Source organism: Hippoglossus hippoglossus, chromosome 13, assembly GCF_009819705.1.
Source record: "Hippoglossus hippoglossus isolate fHipHip1 chromosome 13, fHipHip1.pri, whole genome shotgun sequence".
Taxonomy (NCBI): domain Eukaryota; kingdom Metazoa; phylum Chordata; class Actinopteri; order Pleuronectiformes; family Pleuronectidae; genus Hippoglossus; species Hippoglossus hippoglossus.
Window position 1 is genome coordinate 13,910,863 of NC_047163.1, and position 19,630 is coordinate 13,930,492.

General features: G+C 43.1%; 1 protein-coding gene across 1 annotated transcript in view; it reads left to right on the plus strand.

Moving 5' to 3' along the window:
- The first annotated feature begins 1,020 nt into the window (after positions 1-1,020).
- The window catches only part of kcnab1a (potassium voltage-gated channel, shaker-related subfamily, beta member 1 a), a 106,542-nt gene continuing 87,932 nt past the window's right edge, over positions 1,021-19,630 (plus strand). Inside the window, exon 1 of the mRNA XM_034603540.1 lies at positions 1,021-1,292. Coding sequence (XP_034459431.1) covers positions 1,021-1,292 — 272 coding nt within the window. The remainder of the gene's footprint in view (positions 1,293-19,630) is intronic.

The following is a 19,630-nucleotide window of genomic DNA, read 5'->3' on the forward strand; positions in this document are numbered from 1 at the left end:
AAAAATGTTATGACTTAATAACAGTTTTCTTGCTCTGGTGAAGTAGGACGCCCAAAACACTTCACATATATGAACCTAGGCTTCTCTACATTTGTGCTCACATATTGTGTGTACAGACAAATGTTTGTGTTTGAACATTGTAATGTCTTTGCAAGGTGTAAATTTGTGTTTCTCCCACACCGACGTGGAGTCTTATGACACAAGGAATGGTGTTAAGACATCCAGACTCTGAAGTGGTCCAGAAGGTGTGTAAATATAGAGTTGTTGCCAATACCAAGTCTGTAGATGAAGAGAAACAATGTGTTTTGTGCCAGTGTGCATGTGGTGTGTGTTGATGATTGTTTATAGCTTCAATTTAAAATGTGTTTATTGCTTGAATCCACGCTGAGTATTCTTTTTATTTTTGTTTGGCTGTCTGCATGTCAGTGTTCGTGTGCGCGTGCCAACGTGTATGCAGTTTGTATGTATCATGTCTTATGAGCTGTTTCAATGCACAGGACGCTTCTGTGTTTTATCACATGTGCAGTGTGTGTGTGTGTGTGTGTGTGTGTGTGTGTGTGTGTGTGTGTGTGTGTCGAGTGCACGTTGTCGACACCCTGGCATGTTTGTCTCCCTCCCTTTAGGCCAGTGCAGCCTGTGACGAAACAAGGAACCCAGGATCCTGTTTCAGGCTGGATGAGGCTATAAGAGACCAGAGAGCACACTTCACAGACAGAAAGAAAGACAGAGAGACAGACAGGAAGAAGACAGAACAAACAGACAGAAAACACTTGGGGGAAGTTAAAGCAGAGTTCAGAGAGCTGAGAGCTTCAGAAGATGGTCAGAAAGTTGAGACGGAGCGCTGACTGAACTCTGACTGTCAAAACAAGCTTTTCTTAGACAGGCATCACTCTCTGAAGCTGGACAGATCGGTCTCCTGGAAAGAGGGGGACAAGGAATTGGAAACACTTGGAAACTTTTAAACTCTTCACCTTGTTCCCTGAACTCTGCCCTTGAGGGGAGGGGGCACCCTCTGGGGCCATGCTCGCCGCCCGGAGCAGCGGAGGGGGCGTCGGCGGGGGACACCAGCCGCCGCACGTGCACCGCAAGCAGTCGGTGGCCTCTCTGAGCGGCACAAGAGCCAACCGCAACAGCTCCCAGGATGCCAAGCGCACTTCCTCTTCCGGGAAGCAAGGGGCGCAGCAGCGGCAGAAGGCCATACTGATCAGGGAGATGGAGACCACCTGGTACCTGAAAATGTTTGGACTGGGCAAAGAGGAGACGGTGGCACATAAGACTGGCATGCCCTACAGGTCAGTCAAGTCCTGTGTGTGTGTGTGTGTGTGTGTGTGTGTGTGTGTGTGTGTGTGTGTGTGTGTGTGTGTGTGTGTGTGTGTGTGTGTGTGTGTGTGTGTGTGTGAGTGAGTGAGTGAGTGAGTGAGTGAGTGAGAACCTAAACAACCACATGGCGATGTACTTGACACATGCACACACATGCACACACACCCACACACATACACTCTGTAGCTGTGAGGACACTCATTAACATTATCCATTCCCTAACCCTGAAACCAAGTCTTAACCCTCAAACAGCCCTTTGAAGTTTCTGAGGACCAGCCAAAATGTCCTCACAATGATGGTATTGAACTTCCTAACTATAGAAAAACGTGCACACACACACACACACACACACACACACACACACACACACACACACACACACACACACACACACACACACACACACACAAACCCAGAAGTATCAAGGTGATCAAGGGCTTTTTGCTTCTCGACACATCATTAACACTGTGATCAGTAAATGTGTGTGTGTGTGTGTGTGTTTGTGTGTGTGTGTGTGTCTGTCTGTGTGTGTGTGTTTGTGTGCGCAGCGTACAGTAAATACACATGGTCCCTGCATGTTTGCTGACAGATTACTCAAGTATTTTTGGGCTTGACCATAAGTGCTATCAGATGACAGGTGTGCCCCCCCTCACACACATACACACACACACACACACACACACACACACACACACACACACACACACACACACACACACACACACACACACACATAAACACTCCTGTCCTATCATTTGTTAGCATTGTGGGTCACAGAAGTCACACTGGTCACGATGACCTCCGGCCCGGAGTTGTGTCACCTGATCTGGACATAATGTTAATAGCCAGCATCTGTCTTGCCGCATTAGCTTGTGTTGACATCCTCTAACGCCATGGTGACAAAACATATGGAGAGCTGGAGGGCAGGGGTTTGAATCCTTGTCTTTATGATTGACAGGCAGGAAGCACCAATGGCGTTGCTTCTGAGGATGCGACAGGCATCGGCGTTTCCACTTTTGGAAGTTGGAAATATAAGTGCAGCAAGTGTCGTTTTCTCTCCCATCTCTCCCTCTCTTCTTCTTGTTTCTCACACATGGATATTTTTGGCATTGGGTTATCCCCCCCACCTCCCCTCTCCTCACCATGTATTCCCCCTCCTCGCTCTACTCTCCTTTCTTGTCACTAAATGCCTAATCCGTCTGTGTCTCATTCCAATCATCCAAGCCTACATTCATTGGTCTGCAGCCGTCTGGCCTTTCTCTTTCCCTCCTATCACCTCTCTTCCTCCTATCATCTCCTCTTCTTCCCTCTCTCTTTTTATTCTCCAGTCTCCCTGTTGGTTTTGGCTCGCTTCACTCTCCAATTTAGTCAAAACAAAGCAGAGCGGTGATAAGAGAAAGAAATGCTGAGCCCTTCCAAGTATTTATGCATCCATTTATGTCGTGGAGCAACTCAGCGCGGCGTGGCATAATTCAAAAGGATTTCCATAATCCAAATGTGTTTGTTCCCTAATCAGAGAAAATGAATTGGCAGAAGGTGACTGGATCATCACCGTGTGAACTGACAGCGAGATAAGCGACGAGATCATTTTGCTCCCAACTTCAAACTGTCTCCTGTAAACGGGCTCCATGAGAGTTTACCCTCCCTTCACCTCAACAAAGATTTTCTGGCAGCCGATGTCAGTTTATTGGCACAAGTCACAAGTAACACAATACATGCACATATTTGAATATCTATGTGTGTGTCACCTGAAGCAACTGTTGTTTGTGTAGTGTGGGATTAATCAGCAGGATCAAGATCCGTGTGTTCACATTAGAAGTGATTAGATGCTGAAATTTCAACGATGTAATCTTTCATTGATATGAATAGTAACTCATCAGAAGACAGACAGGGGATTCACATCAGTGGTTTACAGTGTGTTCATAGTTACCACATTTTCCGTTTCACTTGTTTGTGACGACCACGTCTATAACGACCATATCTGTCTCCAATGACTCACATTTACATGCAACTGTCCTGCAGAAGGACAACAAGGTTCTGTCGGGCTCCTTCCGTGTGGAGTTTGTATGTTCCCCCTGTGCTCCCACAGTCCAAAGACATGCAGGTTGAGGTTAGGTTATGTGGAGCCTCTAAATTGACAGTAGGTGTGAATGTGAGCACTAGGTGGGATTGGCCCCAGCTTCTCCATGACCCTAAAGGATCGGCAATATAGATAATGGATGGATGGATGTTCTGCTGCAGTGATGATCCCCTGATACAGGTTTTGTAAGCCTTGGCGTTAGAGAGGATCGACCACCAACCAGAAAATTAGTGGTTCAATCCCCAGCTGCTCCGTTTGGTGTGTCAAACAGTCCTTGGGCAAGATGCTGAAACCTTGACCTGTGTGCTGCAGGGAGAAAAGTGTCACATATATGCACTGTATGAATGTCACAACTGTACTGTAAATCGTTTTGAGTGGTGACCAAGACTAGGAAAGCGCAATATAAACATGCTCACCGTTAAATAACTGAATCTTTGTAGCAGCTTTTGCAGATATTTTTGATCCATTACAAAATCATGTATTATGGCTCATAGGTCAGACCACACCTTTCTTCAATCTCAGCGTTCACTCACCTGTTAAAACACTCGGAAAGATTTAGAGAGTGCATCTTGCACAGTAAAAGGACTGCAAACACTGTGTTTAGTTATTTCAGATGTGGTTTGGAGATGTTATTTAAACTTGGCATGGTGACATGTTGGTGGCTGCACACTTCACATGCTCTTTATTTACGGGCTCATAAAGATACGATGAAAGCTGCTCACGAGCTGACAGACAGACTGACAAGGGCAAGTGGAGCGACAATAAAAAAGACTACACCGTGTGAATCACTTAGCACGACCTTCACACATACTTCACATACACACACATGCATACACACACACACACACACACACACACACACACACACACACACACACACACACACACACACACACACACACTGAGCAGTTGTTCAATTAATTCCCTCTTGAGAATCAATGTCAATCGTTTTATCACTGTGACCTCATCAGTATAATGTGGATTCACATTTCTTGTTGAAAGAACGATAACGATTGACCCCACCCCCAGAAAAGATGTGAGCATGAGATGAACCCTTCCAAAACTCCCCTCGCCAACTCTTGCATCTCACACACACACACACACACACACACACACACACACACACACACACACACACACACACACACACACACACACACACACACACACACACACACACACACAGTCTGCCAGCTCTCCTCTCTGGATGCCAACCAGCAAGCGACGGCTGGACGTCCTCCCTCTCGTTTGAATCTAAACAACTGCTGCAATTTTTATCCAAATGAAAACCTGGATCCAGTGAATTTAGATATGGTTTCATATGGTGACGGCTGTTCCTCGACAGAGTCATTTAGCTTTTTGTTTTTTCCATTTTTTTTCAAGAAGCTGTCAATATCAACGGCTATTAACTAACACCTTCATGGTCGAGTGGTCCTCAAAACTACAACCAAGGTTCCCTCTTAAACTGTAGTTTTGTTTCCACTGATAACAAATCTTGCAGATTATTATCTTAACCACTTCATATAACACCCTGTTATTCATAGCCTTTTTCGTACACTAGTCGGCCAACAGCTCCAGTCTCTTGCAGTAAAAGTTGACTGGTTGAAGTGATAGTGGCAGCCATCGGTATTGCTGGCCCTTCTCTGTCTGAGGTGTTCTATTTCCTTATAACACCGCAGACAAAGGTGTGGCAACATGATACAGCTGCATGGAGAACAAAAACACATGTACTATTAGACCTTGATGGATGAAACATTGGGACCGTGCCCAGATTGGCAGTTTGCAGCCACCGTTTTGCTCTTGCACAGGAGCGTGCTAAAAGTATCCATCTCCCAATAGATAAAATATTAAGCACGATTTTACCCAGCACACGCTATGGTGTCCATGTATTTATACAGTCCGTGAAATATAACATCATCAGCCTCACTTTGCTCTCAGCATTAAGCTAGATTTTTAATGATAATAACAATGGGATTTAGTGGAGAATGTAGGGCAACACTCTGGTGTTAAACAGGAGCAGGACAGTCCCTGAGGGCTGGAGACTGATCACTGGGATAATTATTGCTGCCATAGAGACGGAGGGCATAGACAGAGCTTCCACATTGGAACAAACAACAGAGAAATAATGTTTTTACGCTGCACACAGAAAGTGGAAATGGAAAGACTTGAAAATGTAACCGTGAGCTCGAGTCATTTTAAAAAACACAAACAAGGTGTGCTGTGTTGCGCCATAAATGTCAGGCTGCTCTACCAGATCTGTTTCTATCGAGCTGTGCACACTGGATAATTATCAGACATATGCAATCATTGTACGGGGATTCACTCACTGGAGGGCGTGCATGTGTGGGTGGCGGGGGCAAAATGAAAGAGACAGAAAAAGAAGGCTAATTAGTCTCAGGGAACGTGAAGCTGACGGGGGAAAAGGGACAAAATAGGAAAAGTATACTGACATTTACAGGAAGAGAAAGTGAGACAAGTGATAAACAGACATAAATACAACAACAAGGGGGACTGGGAGAAAAGGGGATTCACGTGCATGTTAAGGGCAGAGGATGTCACACCTTCTGAAGCCCTATGAGACACATTGTGATTTGTGAATATGGGCTAAACAAATGAAATTTGATTGAATTTGATTGATTGCCATGCATACCACCACCCACAAATGGGCCGCGCCATTGATCAAGCATGTATAGGCTTTGCGTGTATGGTTGTGCATGTGTCTAGTATCTATAAATACACTGTAAACACACACTGGTGTTACATAAGCTCAGTTGACTTTCCTGCTGCCAGACAGGATCAGTTTTTCCACCCATCCTGTTGGACAATGGACACAGCTGCCCCTCTGCCAACCTCCCTGCCTGATTCTACTTGTTTGAGTGTGTGTGCATGTACACAATGTACACTGATAGAGAAAAACTGAGTGTAGCATATATGTATTTTCATTCTGGCGCAGGAAAGCGGTCAACCGTTCATGGTGTTTAAGGTGTCAGCTCTGGAAAATGACTTGACTGTTGGAAGACAATCATTTGTGTAATTGCTTTTGTCTAATGGCTATTGCATTTTAAAGAATCTAATCCAAGCAGATGTTACCTGAGAAAGAAACTTAATCCTGACAAACAAAGAGTTAGACTGAGACTATACTCTAAAGTGGAGGATGGATTGATGTATATTACAATGAAAAGCATCAGCAGCAGATTCACACTAGTTACAGACATAAGTGCGTTAATGATTCCCGTAATGTGTGTAAAATAGATTCCTACGATTGTGGGTCATTTGTATTTCATATTAATTTAGGCTCTGTTTTTGTGCCCATGTGTATGTTGGACCCAAGCAGCAATTGCCAAAATTATTGTGCATGTGTGTGTGTGTGGGTGTTCATAACTAAAATTTCCTGATATGGGAGAACGGCATTCCTCATCATTCCCGCAATCCAATAGAGTACCAGACGTCATTGAATTATGCTTAGTGTGTATGTGTGCGTGTGTGTGTATGCGTGTGTGTGTGTGTGTGTGTGTGTGTGTGTGTGTGTGTGTGTGTGTGTGTGTGTGTGTGTGTGTGTGTGAGTGCGTGCGTGCGTGCGTGCGTGCGTGCGTGCGTGCGTGCGTGCGTGTGTGTGTGTGTGTGTGTATGTGTGTGTGAGACAGTGTGTGTTTACTTTAGATGTGTGTCATGGCCCAAACTCCAGCGTACACTTTGTTTAGAGAGAGGCAGAGGAGAAAGAGAGTGGTAAGACAAGAAAGACAAAAGAGATGCGGTAGAATAAAAGGAAACATTGTTTAGGGGGTTGGGGATGAAAAAGTGAGAAAAGTCCATGTGAACGTATGCAGGGAATTATGTGTGTGCGTCTGTGCCGGATGAAAGAAAATGAAGAAAAAGGAAAAGTGGGAGATGTAAACGCTGGAAGAGCGACAAGAGAGGAAATAAGTGAAAGGGCTTTTGACAGAGGGAATACTGAGAGACAAAGGAGGGATGATGGGGAAAAGTCAGAGTGAGGATAAGAGAGGGCTGGAGAAATGGAAGGAGAGAGAGAAACAGACAGACAGACAGAGAGAGAGCGAGAGAGAGAGAGAGAGAGAGAGAGAGAGAGAGAGAGAGAGAGAGAGAGAGAGAGAGAGTGAGGGCGGGAAAAAATGTCCCAGATTCCCATGCCATTTAATAGGGAGCAAAACCAAACTGAGCTTATAATGTAGACTGGTGTAGACTGTGTGTGTGTGTGTTGTGTGAGACAGAGAGCAGACGAGAGAGAGAGAGAGACAAGTGAGTTATCTGTGTGTGTATGTCTCTCTCTCTATCTGTATGTGTGTGTGTGAATAGTGAACACATGGTGAAGTACATGTAAGGAAAAAGAAAAATCCTGTTTTTCCTGTGCGGACGTGCAGCCTGGACCTTACCTCGACTCTCTGATGCTGCATTTCTTTTTTCAAATGAAGCTTTCCCAAGTTGGATTTTCTTCCCTTTCTGTTTTTTCCTTTAAAAAATAAGAGGGTTATACTTTATTTGGAGCTTCATCGAGAGGAATACTTCCCTTTTCTGTTTCCTTTGAGCTTCGACACACATACACAGTCCTCTGCTCCATGTAGCACTGTGTGGGCGAGGGGCCTACCTGGATTAGTGTGAGTGTACATGTTTGTGGGACAGACTCACAGAAGAAGGGAGAGACTGAAAGAGAGAATAAAGTGAAGAGGGGAGCAGGAGGATGTATCTGTACAAAGCAACGTGCCCGGATATTCCTAACCCCAAGCAGAAGGGGTCCCGGAGTCAGGTCGGCGTCCAGGCTCAAGGCCCGGGCCAGGGGAGGTTCGTCAACCACACGCCCGCGGGGACGGGACCTCGACCCTACGCTCCTCTGATGTTGTGGACCGCAAACAAACCCAACAGCATGGCGGAGCTCAAACAGCTGGAGGAGTTTCTCAACTTCCACTCCCTGTCTCTGCAGGACAGTCAGTCAGGCATGGTCTACAGGTGCGTGTGCGTGTGCGTGTGCGTGTGTGTTTGTGTTTGTGTTTGTGTTTGTGTTTGTGTTTGTGTGCTTGTGAGGGGTTCCTGAATTTTATAAGGGCTTCTTAATGCTCCAAGGTGGTCATGGCAACCCTAGCAGCATGACTGCTGATGAGTGGGACGGTTCTTGTCACTTTGTCACTTTCGACTGCTGACTTGTGACTGACTGAGCTGTTTGGATTTTTCTGTTTAGATTCGGTTAGATTGATGATTCTTGTTGATACACTCATTATTCTTTATTATTTACTGACTTCTGAGCCAGAGAGGGTTTTTCTACATTTTATAGTTGAGAGATTTGTCGTTGGCCGTTAGTGTGATATGTAGTTTTTTGTGTTTATCAGTTTTGTGTTTTTTGACTTTACTGATTATGTTCAGGATTTCCTGGAGATCTGATGTGAGGAATACAGTTTCCAACTCAAGAACCATCACATCCATCGACTGCCTCAAACACTGTGTCTTTAAATTTGAAATCTCCAACTATTTTAAGGTCACTCTGTTATATTATGCAATGTCAGATGCATCAGAGCCACTATTGATGTCCATGTGAAAACCCACTCACTGATTGATCACCCTCCAGGGGCACATATTTATGTCACTGTAGTGATCTGATCGGATTCATTAACTCTTTATTTACAAAGTCAAAGAACAGAGGAATATTAGATTTTCTGCACACACACACACACACACAAGAGGCAGGGCTCTCTACCGAGGCCACTTGAGGATAGCGCCCCAGTGGAGCTTAATTTTACTCTGCCACACTGCTACACACACACACACACACACACACACACACACACACACACACACACACACACACACACACACACACACACACACACACACACACACACACTTTCAAACCCAGTCGTGTCTCCATGACATCAGAGTGCATAATATTGACATACATTGATTTCCTGGATACCTTAACTGTAGTTACAATTGTCTAACACTTACCCTTACCTAACCCTAACACTAACCCTAACCCTAACCTAAACCTAGACCTGAACCTAAACATAACCTTATCATAACCAAACACTAGCTACTGTTGACATAGCAGTCGCGCGAGCCGCACACATGGATACTGGAATGCTTGGAACTGTAAAACATCAACAGGACACTAAGAGCCTTTCTGAAGAACTCAATGGGGCTGTGGATAACTAGAGGCCAACTCAAAGCCCATTGAACAAGTTACCATCAAGTGCTGTATGTACCAAGGAGATGCTCTGTCCCCACTGCTGTTCTGCATAGGCCTGAAGCCCCTGAACAATAGACGTTGACTCACTGATCCACACCATCAGCATCTACAGCAACGACATCTGAATGTCATTCAGACTGGACAAGTGCAGTCGGATCAAAAAGAGTCAAGCTGATCAGAACTGAAGGGATTAACCTACCAGAAGGCAACATAACAGATGTCCAGGACAGTTACAAACACCTTGGAATCCCACTGGCAAATGGAAACCATGAGGAGGCCGCAAGGAAATCAGCCACAGCCAAATACCTACACAGAGAAAGGCAGTCAGCTGAATGGAAAGAACAAGGTCAGTGCCATCAATACATATGCCCTGCCAGTCATCAGATACCCAGCTGGTGTAATAACATGGCCAGAGGAGGAGAAGGTCCTCCCAGCACCCTGAGGCTGCACACTGAGCGAATAGGAGGGAGGCCGAGGACTAGTGAGCGTCAAAGCCACTTTCCAGGATGAGGCAGAGAAAACCCAGAACCACATCAGGAAGATGGCCCCCAGTGGTGAGCTGCTAAGTGAATACCTCAGACAGCAGCAACCCAATGATGATGATGATGATGAGGAGGAGGAGGACAGAAACCCATTACCATCATGTGTTTGTTGCTTGTCTTTGGGTTTGTAATCTGTGACTTAACATCATTGAGCCAGTGTGATTGGAACATTGTGGATCGCTGCTCTGCCCTCCGGCTACAGAGAAGCATGTAGCTGCTTCCCCTTCCTTGTGTTGTTGCTCCAGTGGAGAAGAAAGGAGGAGAGCAAACTCGAATGGAGCATTTCATTCTCTGCTGTTGGTTGTAGCTAGTTAGTATACCAGGAAAGATGCATTTTACGTGAACAACCACTTGCTTCACATTCACACAGTAACACACTCATTGGTTAATATCTCATAATTACGCTTATTTGCATATAAGCTAAAAAGGGGGGAAAAAACACACCAATCCAAACTTCACATGAGCTAAACATAAGCAAGTTCCTTTTCCAGTTTACCATATGCAACAGGATGCATCCAAATGAAGCTGGGCACTGTTGTGCAGAAATGTGGGTCCATGTCTGACTTATATTTGGCGAGGCTGCTGGCTTAGCGTTTCCATGAATTGTATTTTGGTCGTTCGAACATCAAGTCCATCCCCACCCAGGCCTTTCTCGTACTGTTGGCACAGAAGAAACAACAGCATAAGAGAGTCACTTCTCCATCACCTCCCTGTGTCCTCCAAAGAGACAGAGACAGAAAGAGAGAGCGAGCGAGAGAGAGAGAGAGAGAAAGGGGGAGTGTACGGAGGAGAGGAGTATGATGGCAGTCTGTGTCCCTGTAGGGTCAACCTGGCTGTGGGAGCTCATATGGCCATGTGCTTTGAGCATTTCGCTTTGGGACCTTGGCGTATATGTATATATAGGTCTAGGTGTGACTATGTGTGAGTGCTGTGTGCATGTGCCTTAAAGTGAAAGTCTTTGGTGATTGCCATGGTAACCTTATAAAACAGCTGGTTTCCCATGTCCTTTTCCAGGTCAGTTAGTGTCAGTGGTGGTAAAAGCAAGCATTTAAAAAGACAGACACACAGACACACACACACACACACACACACACACACACACACACACACACACACATTTTCTAATCTTAATAATCACCTTACAATGACAAGGTCCTGACCACCAGGCTGGAAACCACTGTCATGACATTATTACACCCTAAATCAATTTTAACTCTGGTGTATAGCATAAAGATACATCACAAACATTATTTACCGATGTCAAAAATATAAAATTATTTATAACTCTTTTAATGGACATTGACAAAAGTCTGACAAACTCTCCATGTGGGAAAACATGGGACATTAGGCGAAGGGGTTACAGGTCCAACTCATTCTTAAGATATTTTGCCACTACAATCTTGTTATATTCCATGTTTTGGATTGTATTACATGAATTGTCTGTTTTATTGTAACGCACTTTGTAATTTCATTTTGAAAGTTGCTATATAAAGTTATTTTTTAAGTCCTTGCATAGACAGAAACACAAACGTACACACAAAACTCATGTATAATTTCCACTTTTTGGAAACCAAAAAAACACAAAGACCACAGATGGGAAGAAAAGAATAACAAGAGGATAGTGGAGCCGCAGCTCCTCATGCCCTACAGATTATTATTCATGAGTATGTACTGTATGTGTGTGTGTGGGGCGTGGGTGTGTATTTTCACTTGTGACGGACTAGCTTTGTGTGTGTGTTTGTGAGACAGCTACCACTGCTTCTTATGTGTGCTTGCTCATCGTATCGTTAATGTGCATGTTGTAGGCCGGGGCGACAATTTACTGCTGTTCAATGCAGAACATATGAACTCAACGTTTCCTCTGCGGGCTAATGTGTCGATAATTATCTAGTCAGCTGCGGATATTGTCGCTTTGTGACAACGTAACTCAACCATGTTAGAAAAGCAGAGATCTTTGTTCCAGAAAGAGTTGATGGATCAAAAATAAAAATCCTCAGAAAGTGGTTTTGACATGCAGCCAGTAAACATGTTGTTCCTGAACGCGTCACCACTGAATGGTCACCCGGCACAGATTCATGCTGGTGTTTCCACCCCGGCTCTGTCGTTCTTCTCCTTTGCTTTCGTTTGCTTTCTCACTCCGGTCTTCTTGCATTGTATTAAAGAGGGTGCAGCTGTAACAGTTATGAAACGCTTCCGCCATCTGCCATTATTGAATAATTTCAATGTGAGAAAGTCTTTTTCCTGCTTCCTGTGGCAGAAGTCAACTCTGCTGAAAATTACTCAGAATAAGTTGCATAGTTTTATTTCAATGGTCTCACTTATATCAAGTTTTTTTGTATTTTGAAAATGCTGCATTATGCCTGTTAAGTAATGAGTTCATGAGTTACATAGCCTACTTTCTGAGATGCCAGTACTCTGGTGAAGTAATACTTGGTGCTTCAGGACAAAAAATATTTTCCTGTTAAAAAAATGAAAACCTGGTACATCCCCTTTTAACCTAAATGCCGGAGTAGTTACAGACGCAGATGCACTCGGCTGATGTTTGATCACTCTGAATTAAAGCGGACGCCAGTTCCATCAGCCAAGTGGGGAAATAGATTAATCGAAAGCCCATGATATTATTGGATACAGAGCAGGGGATGCTGGGTAAGGGAGCGAGAGTGAAGGGGCATGTGTGTGTGTGTGTGTGTGTGTGTGTGTGTGTGTGTGTGTGTGTGTGTGTGTGTGTGTGTGTGTGTGTGTGTGTGTGTGTGTGTGTGTGTGTGTGTGTGTCTGTGCGGACAGTCTGGATGTTTGTCAGTCCATCTGATTAAATGAGCTCTGGCTGCTGATAGACATCACGTGGTGTGAAGGTGACAGAGTTAGAGTTTCCCCACAGTTGCTCCTCTTCTCCTCTGTCACTCACTTTTTTTCTTCTCCCCTGTCGTTTTCACTCTCCTAGTCTTTACATCGTTCATTGATTTCATCCTTTAATTATTTTTTAAAATAGTGCAGGGTTTAAAACATTTGAAAATTAGATGCAAACAGTCAATAGTTCAAAAACTAAGGGAAATTGTATCATAAATCCACACCTTTACTTTACAGTTTCACAGTTTTTAATCAGTATTCAGGTAACTAATGAGGGAGGTTGATCTGCAGCTTTATATCAGCAACTACTTTTGCATATTTATGTTCTATTACAAGATATTTCAGCTGTATTCTGGCCCAAAGGTGAAATGTGTTTTTGTAGAAGGAAACATAACATATACCATCCGTTCCAACCATTATCTATACCGCTCATCCTGTGAGGGTCCCAATCCCAGCTGACAGGGCCAACATTCAGACCATTCAGACTTAAATTTAATTTAATTTAATTTAATTTAATTTAACTTTTCAAAGAGACAATGTACAGTTTAAAGATCAATGTTATCATATCATTTAATGCACTGTACCAGATTATAGCTTCAAGCTCATTTAAATCTAGGTCCGTTTCCAGGTCAGATCAGGACAATGACAGCAAATAGCACAATGACACAAAAATACTCTTTATATACATATAAAATACGTTTTAAGCTTTTTCTTAGAAAGTGCTGCAGCTCCTCGCATCGTCGGGTCGGTTGTTCCACTGATTTGTGGCCAATACAGAGAAGACGGATTGCTCAAATGCAGTTCGTGGAAATGGTCTGGTACAATCCAGCATGGAAGCTATTGAAGCTTGTGAACACATTTTGGCCGACGGATTGTGATTTTGAAATCCATCCATTTACATGTTTCTTGGAGACTGTCTCTTGGCCACACAAACACAACATTGCTGTGTCTGAACCCCTGATGAGAGAGAGCAGCCAGTCAAGCGTCTGTCCTACCTGGACCCGAGCCTCGTGTTCACTCACAGTGTTTAGCCTCTGGTATCTGCCTATGTAAGGAGAAGCTGTGCAGGCATGCAGGGTTATTTATCATGGTGGATGACAGACAGAAACAGCACGGGTGAGAAGTCGGTGGAGAGAGAGAGGAGATATAGAGAGGTGAAGAAAAGTCAAATACAAATAAAACAGGGATTTTTAATGGAAAGAAACAAATTCTAATAATGATAAATGTAAATAAGGCAAAAAGTTGTTCAATCTCAGTTACAGGACAGTTGTGTGTAAGCCAGTTTTCTCTGTGTGTGTATATGTGTGAGTGTGTGTCAGTCTGTGTTGTTAATCAGAGCCTAGTGAAGCTGTGCTTTGTAACCAATCGATACTCGAGAAACACTGTGCACTCAACCAGAGATTCAGAGAGCATGCACTAAACTCGCACACACACAGTCGGACATAGAGTCAAACACACACTCACACTGGCATCCAGATAAATGCGTCAATCGCTCATCCTTTATTCATCTTGGAAAGCAAGTGAATATTTAATATAGGAGCTGGTATCCTCGCTAAATACTTAATTGGTGCAGCGGTCACAGAAACGTATGTGTGAGTGTGTGTTTGTGTGTGTGTGTGTGTGTGTGTGTGTGTGTGTTAGGCTTGTGCAACTTGCTGTTTTTTCATGATGTCAGTGGGTGATTCATTACTCTGTGGTTTCTGTTGGCAAGTCAACAGTCTATTTTATTGCATACTTAATAAAATCTACTTTTCTCTAATTCATACTGAAAGGGCTGGCGTCACTATGACTAAACACTCAAAACTAGAAAGTAAAGCTGTGCTCACATACGACAGAATAAGTTCCTGCAGGTTTAAAGACCTTTCCATAATGAATGCTTCAAAGCCTGGAGGGCGTGTTAAACTGTGATGGGCTTTACACACAAGGTACCCACCAAGATGCTGTGACACCTTTGGCTGAGAACCAATCATGTGATAAATTACTTTGGACGAAGAGGAAGAGAGGACTTTGTACCTACAAGGGAAAAACAATGGGTTTAATGGTACAATGTGTTTGGTTAAGCTATGCAGTATTTAAGCCAGTGAAGGCATGTAACTACATACGTATTTAGCATTTAAGTATGTATATATTAGGTATTTGAGTATTTTCCTCTCAGGCCACTTTTTACTTTATTACATTTCAAAGTGAAAAACTGTTTTTGTTTTTACAATTATTCAACAGCTTTGGTTGCTTGTTATGTTGCATAAAGAGATTGAATAGAAAAGTCAAAGATTGTATTTTGATTATTGTTAAATTGTTGGCTCTAACTTTTCAAATGGGACAACTTCCTTATTTTTTTTTAATTAACAAATTTATTACTGGATAAAAGAGTCCTTGTAAAGGTGTCACTTTGTAGATTTTCTGTGTTTTTATAAACAACGCAAATTATTGATTAATCACGAAACTAATCAGGACACAAATCTATCCTGAAAATAATAATTACTTGTTTTTATAAACGTTAGAAAATGCTCCACATCAAGTTATACATGAATACACGAGCAACAATAATCAAATGATAATATGCACTTTTATAGTAAAACAGTCACAGGGGGCACTTTTTGTACTCAGTGCTTTTACTTCTGATACTTTTTTGAATACTTTTTCATCATTATACTTATATACTTCTACCAGAGTAACATTTTAACAGCCGGATTTTTACTTTTCTAATATAATAATTTACAGTATTTTACTGTAGTTAAATAAAGTATCTATTTATTTATTTAGTCTCTTTTTTCTTTTATCATTTCTATTTCAGACAGTGGGTGTATTCAAATCGAGGTTGTATGTTTTCACCCACCCAACACAAAAAACCCAACTTATTTTTAACTAAAAAGACAGCGTGTTAATGTCCATCTTGTTGAAGCAGCGCCCCCTCTGGTCGGAGGTGTCCACGTGTGAAACCCTCAGGTGAGGTGCACGTGCTCAGGTGTTGGTTGTCTTCACTGCAACAACAACAACAACAACAACAACATGGATGAAAAACCTTCTAAACTAAACACACACAGTTAACAGCGTAATTCAAACTAAACAACGGGCAGAGGAACACAGTTAGCTTGTTAGCTTGTTAGCTGCTACCAGCAGTGACTGTGACGCAGTTTGTCAGTCAGTGGTTAAAGATGTGGTGTGGACAGACCACAGAGGAGAAGATAATGGCCTCTGCAAACTGCGTGAGTACCACTGTCTCCATCTTTGTCTCTTTGACTGTGTATAATGTGAGTGTCTCTCTTTATCTACTGCTGGTTAAATGTCTGTCCGTGATTTATATGGAAACTGAAGCTGTTTTCATTGAGATTTTGTTGTGCATAATTTGTTTCTTCTATGAATGGCTGTGTAATAAGATGCAAATAGTAAATCTGTGAATTCATATATTAATATTAATACTTAGATCTGTTTTCCATTCTCTTCTAACATTTTAGTTTATAATTATAAGCTTTGCAATACATTAGTTGTTAATCTGTGGCCTAAACTGTCTATGTGTATGGATGGAAATGACAATTTAGTACCCTTGAATCTTGTGGAAGACATAATAGTTGCTGTCAGATATGCACTGAACTCCGGATAATCTCCTGAAGACCAAATGTCTGAAAGAGCGGCTCTGGACATTCTCCTCAGTTTTTCCGGCCAGCCCAGTCCGCTAGTAAAAACTCCAGATGTTGTCCGAATGAGCTTCTCTACATTCACCACAGGCGAGTGGATTGATGATGTGTTTAGCGCACAACAGACTCAAAACTGAAAAATGAAACATCAACTACTGATCCACCATTAAAAGTAATTTTTAAGTACCAGCTTCCTAAATGTAAACATTTTCAGTTTTCTTAGTATGAAGGTAAATTAATTGTGTTTTGGACTGTTGAGCTGCTGTCAGACATGCACTGAACAGATCCTCTGGACAGTCTCCGGAGGGGCTGTATATGTGTGAAGACAAATGAGAGCCTCTGGAGTTTCTGCGGACTTTCTCCGGCCTGTTCCCTGGTATAAATTCCGCAGAAAGTCCGGCATGTGAGAACACGGCAGGAGATTCACCAGGATCACTTTGAGTAAGTGGGTCTCTTGATGACTTTTCTAACACATGACAGACGTTAATATGTAAAAAAACAAGAGGGAAAAAAAGTCTCCATGTCAAGAGAGCTTTTGGTGATAAGAGCAATGGCCGGTGTTGTTGTGCTGTAAACACACACATACGTGATCTCTTAAGCAGAATTATATGTGATGTCTAAAAACACCATGTAACTAACTGTTAATACATTTCATGGCAAATTACGTATAAATCTGACTTTAACACCTGTTACAGAATGATTTGAGGTCAGTTCGATCATTTAGAGGTTTAGAGATTTACATCATCTACTAGGTAAGACTCAGAGAGGTCTGCTTAAAGTTAATTACTGCTTTATCAATCTTTCTGATTGGTCTGTGCGCGGCCTACTCTCTCTTAATTACACACTTATGCTTTACTTTAACTGGGGTGTTTCATTGACTTATTAATTCCCTTGAGTGCTATTCTAACCTCCTATCCAATATGTCTATTGCTTTAAACAAACCACTAGAAACGATTTAATTGTACACGCTGAACATCTTTGCCGTCAAAACTAATGAGGGACACTGGTTTTGTCCCTGATTAGTCAATGCTGTTTCTATACTGGTCTAAAAAAAAGTCCAAAACTGGTCCCCACATGTGACATAGGGCAGCACCCCGACACACATCACCACTTTATTAGTCAGCTAGTGTCTAATGTCTGAACAATCAGCTCGGTTCTACACACGTTGCAGGTCCGTCTTCCTGTCTTCTGCTGTGTGTGCGTGCGTAGCCCTCTGGCGTTTCACTTGCCTCAGCAGGAACTGGCTCTGTGAATCAATATTGAAGTGCTCATTTAGGTGGGTGCCAGACAGGCGTTTGCTGCTGTTGGGACGGGCCAAGCGGTCACTGTGGATCACCGGGCTCGCTTCCAGCTTTATTAAATCTGCTAGCATCCTGTCTTTTAGGGTGCTAGTATATGTTTATTTGCACCTCTGAGAAATGCAATTTCGCTCCAATGTGTATGTGTATTGATGGAAATGACAATTTAGTACCCTTGAATCTGGAGGAAGACATAATAGTTTCTTTCCGAAATGCACCGACCTAAGTGGTTGTTTAAGAGGCAGGGCTCTCTACCGAGGCCACTTGAGGATAGCGCCCCAGTGGAGCTTCATTTTACTCTGCTACACACACACACACACACACACACACACACACACACACACACACACACACACACACACACACACACACACACACACACACACACACACACACACACACACACACACACACACACACACACACACACACACACACACACACACACACACCCATATACTTTAAATTTACAAAGTGATGTTCAAGGTGCCTTTGACAAATCGCAGCTGAGGTACCTGCACTCATATTGTCTGTATGAACTGAACATATTCACGCAGCTCAATTAGAATTCCTCACAGGGATTCACTAATAGGTGTGTTTGCAGCGAGCATGAGACTGAACCATTTTCTGCTCCCTCACTGTCGGCCTTTCATGATCGGCCCTGCAGCGAAATACCTCAGTTGTAATGATGCTTTTGCACATGTGGGGTAACAGCGTGGGCGTGTGACGATCCCCCTACAGGGCAAATGGAGATGCATAAGAGTTGTGTGCTTCATGTGGGTGGGTTGGGTTTGTACAGTGATGAGATGATGCCAGGAGACATAGAGGGAGATTAAAAGAAGAGGGCAAGAAGTGTCCTGTGGTCTGTTTTACAGTGCTAGTTGCCGGTGTCACCACTAGGGGGAGCCGTGAACTTGCCGTTTCTTAGATAATGGAGAGGAAAGCATGGGGTTTTGTGTGTATGAGTGTGTGAGACAGGAGGAGCACTCTTTAACAGTAGATTAATAGTCACTTCCACTTTCTGTGCAAAATTATTGTGGCTCATGGGGGAGAGGGGGTTGTCCTCTAAACGGAGGGTTGGCGGTTTGATCCCAGTTGAAGTGTCCTTGAAGATACTGAATGATTCTCATAGAATCCTATAGATGCACTGTATGAATGTGTGTGTGAATGGCAAACAAATACGGTACTGTAAAGCGCTTTGAATGTCATCAAGATTAAAAAACACTAAATAAATACTATGTGCATCATTCTGAAACAGTTAAGTTACACACCTGCCTGAATTCAAGCTGTAGCATCATTGATGCAGATGTTTTATTTATTCGTGCACAGTTTAATATTTGTTTAAGCAGTACGGCACTATTTCCTCTTCACATTTACTGATAACAACACCCCCTGCACCCTCTGATGCAGCTAAAAGTCAGTGGTCCACGAGTCCCCCAGAGATTTCGTGTGTTTGCCAAGAAGAAGAGGAAATGTTGGATCAAAGAAAGATATATCTTTTAAGAGCTGCTGCAGTGCTCATGCAGCGTCACCTACCGTGGAGTGCAGAGAGACCTTTCAAACCACGTCTCATGAGGGGGCAACATGATACCCAACCAAGCACCTTCAGCACATTAACAGTTACTCCACCTCTCCTTTTCCTCCCCATCTCTCTTGCTGTCGCCTTCCCCATCTTCCACAAATCAATATTCTGTGTGCTACTTTTTATTTGGGGG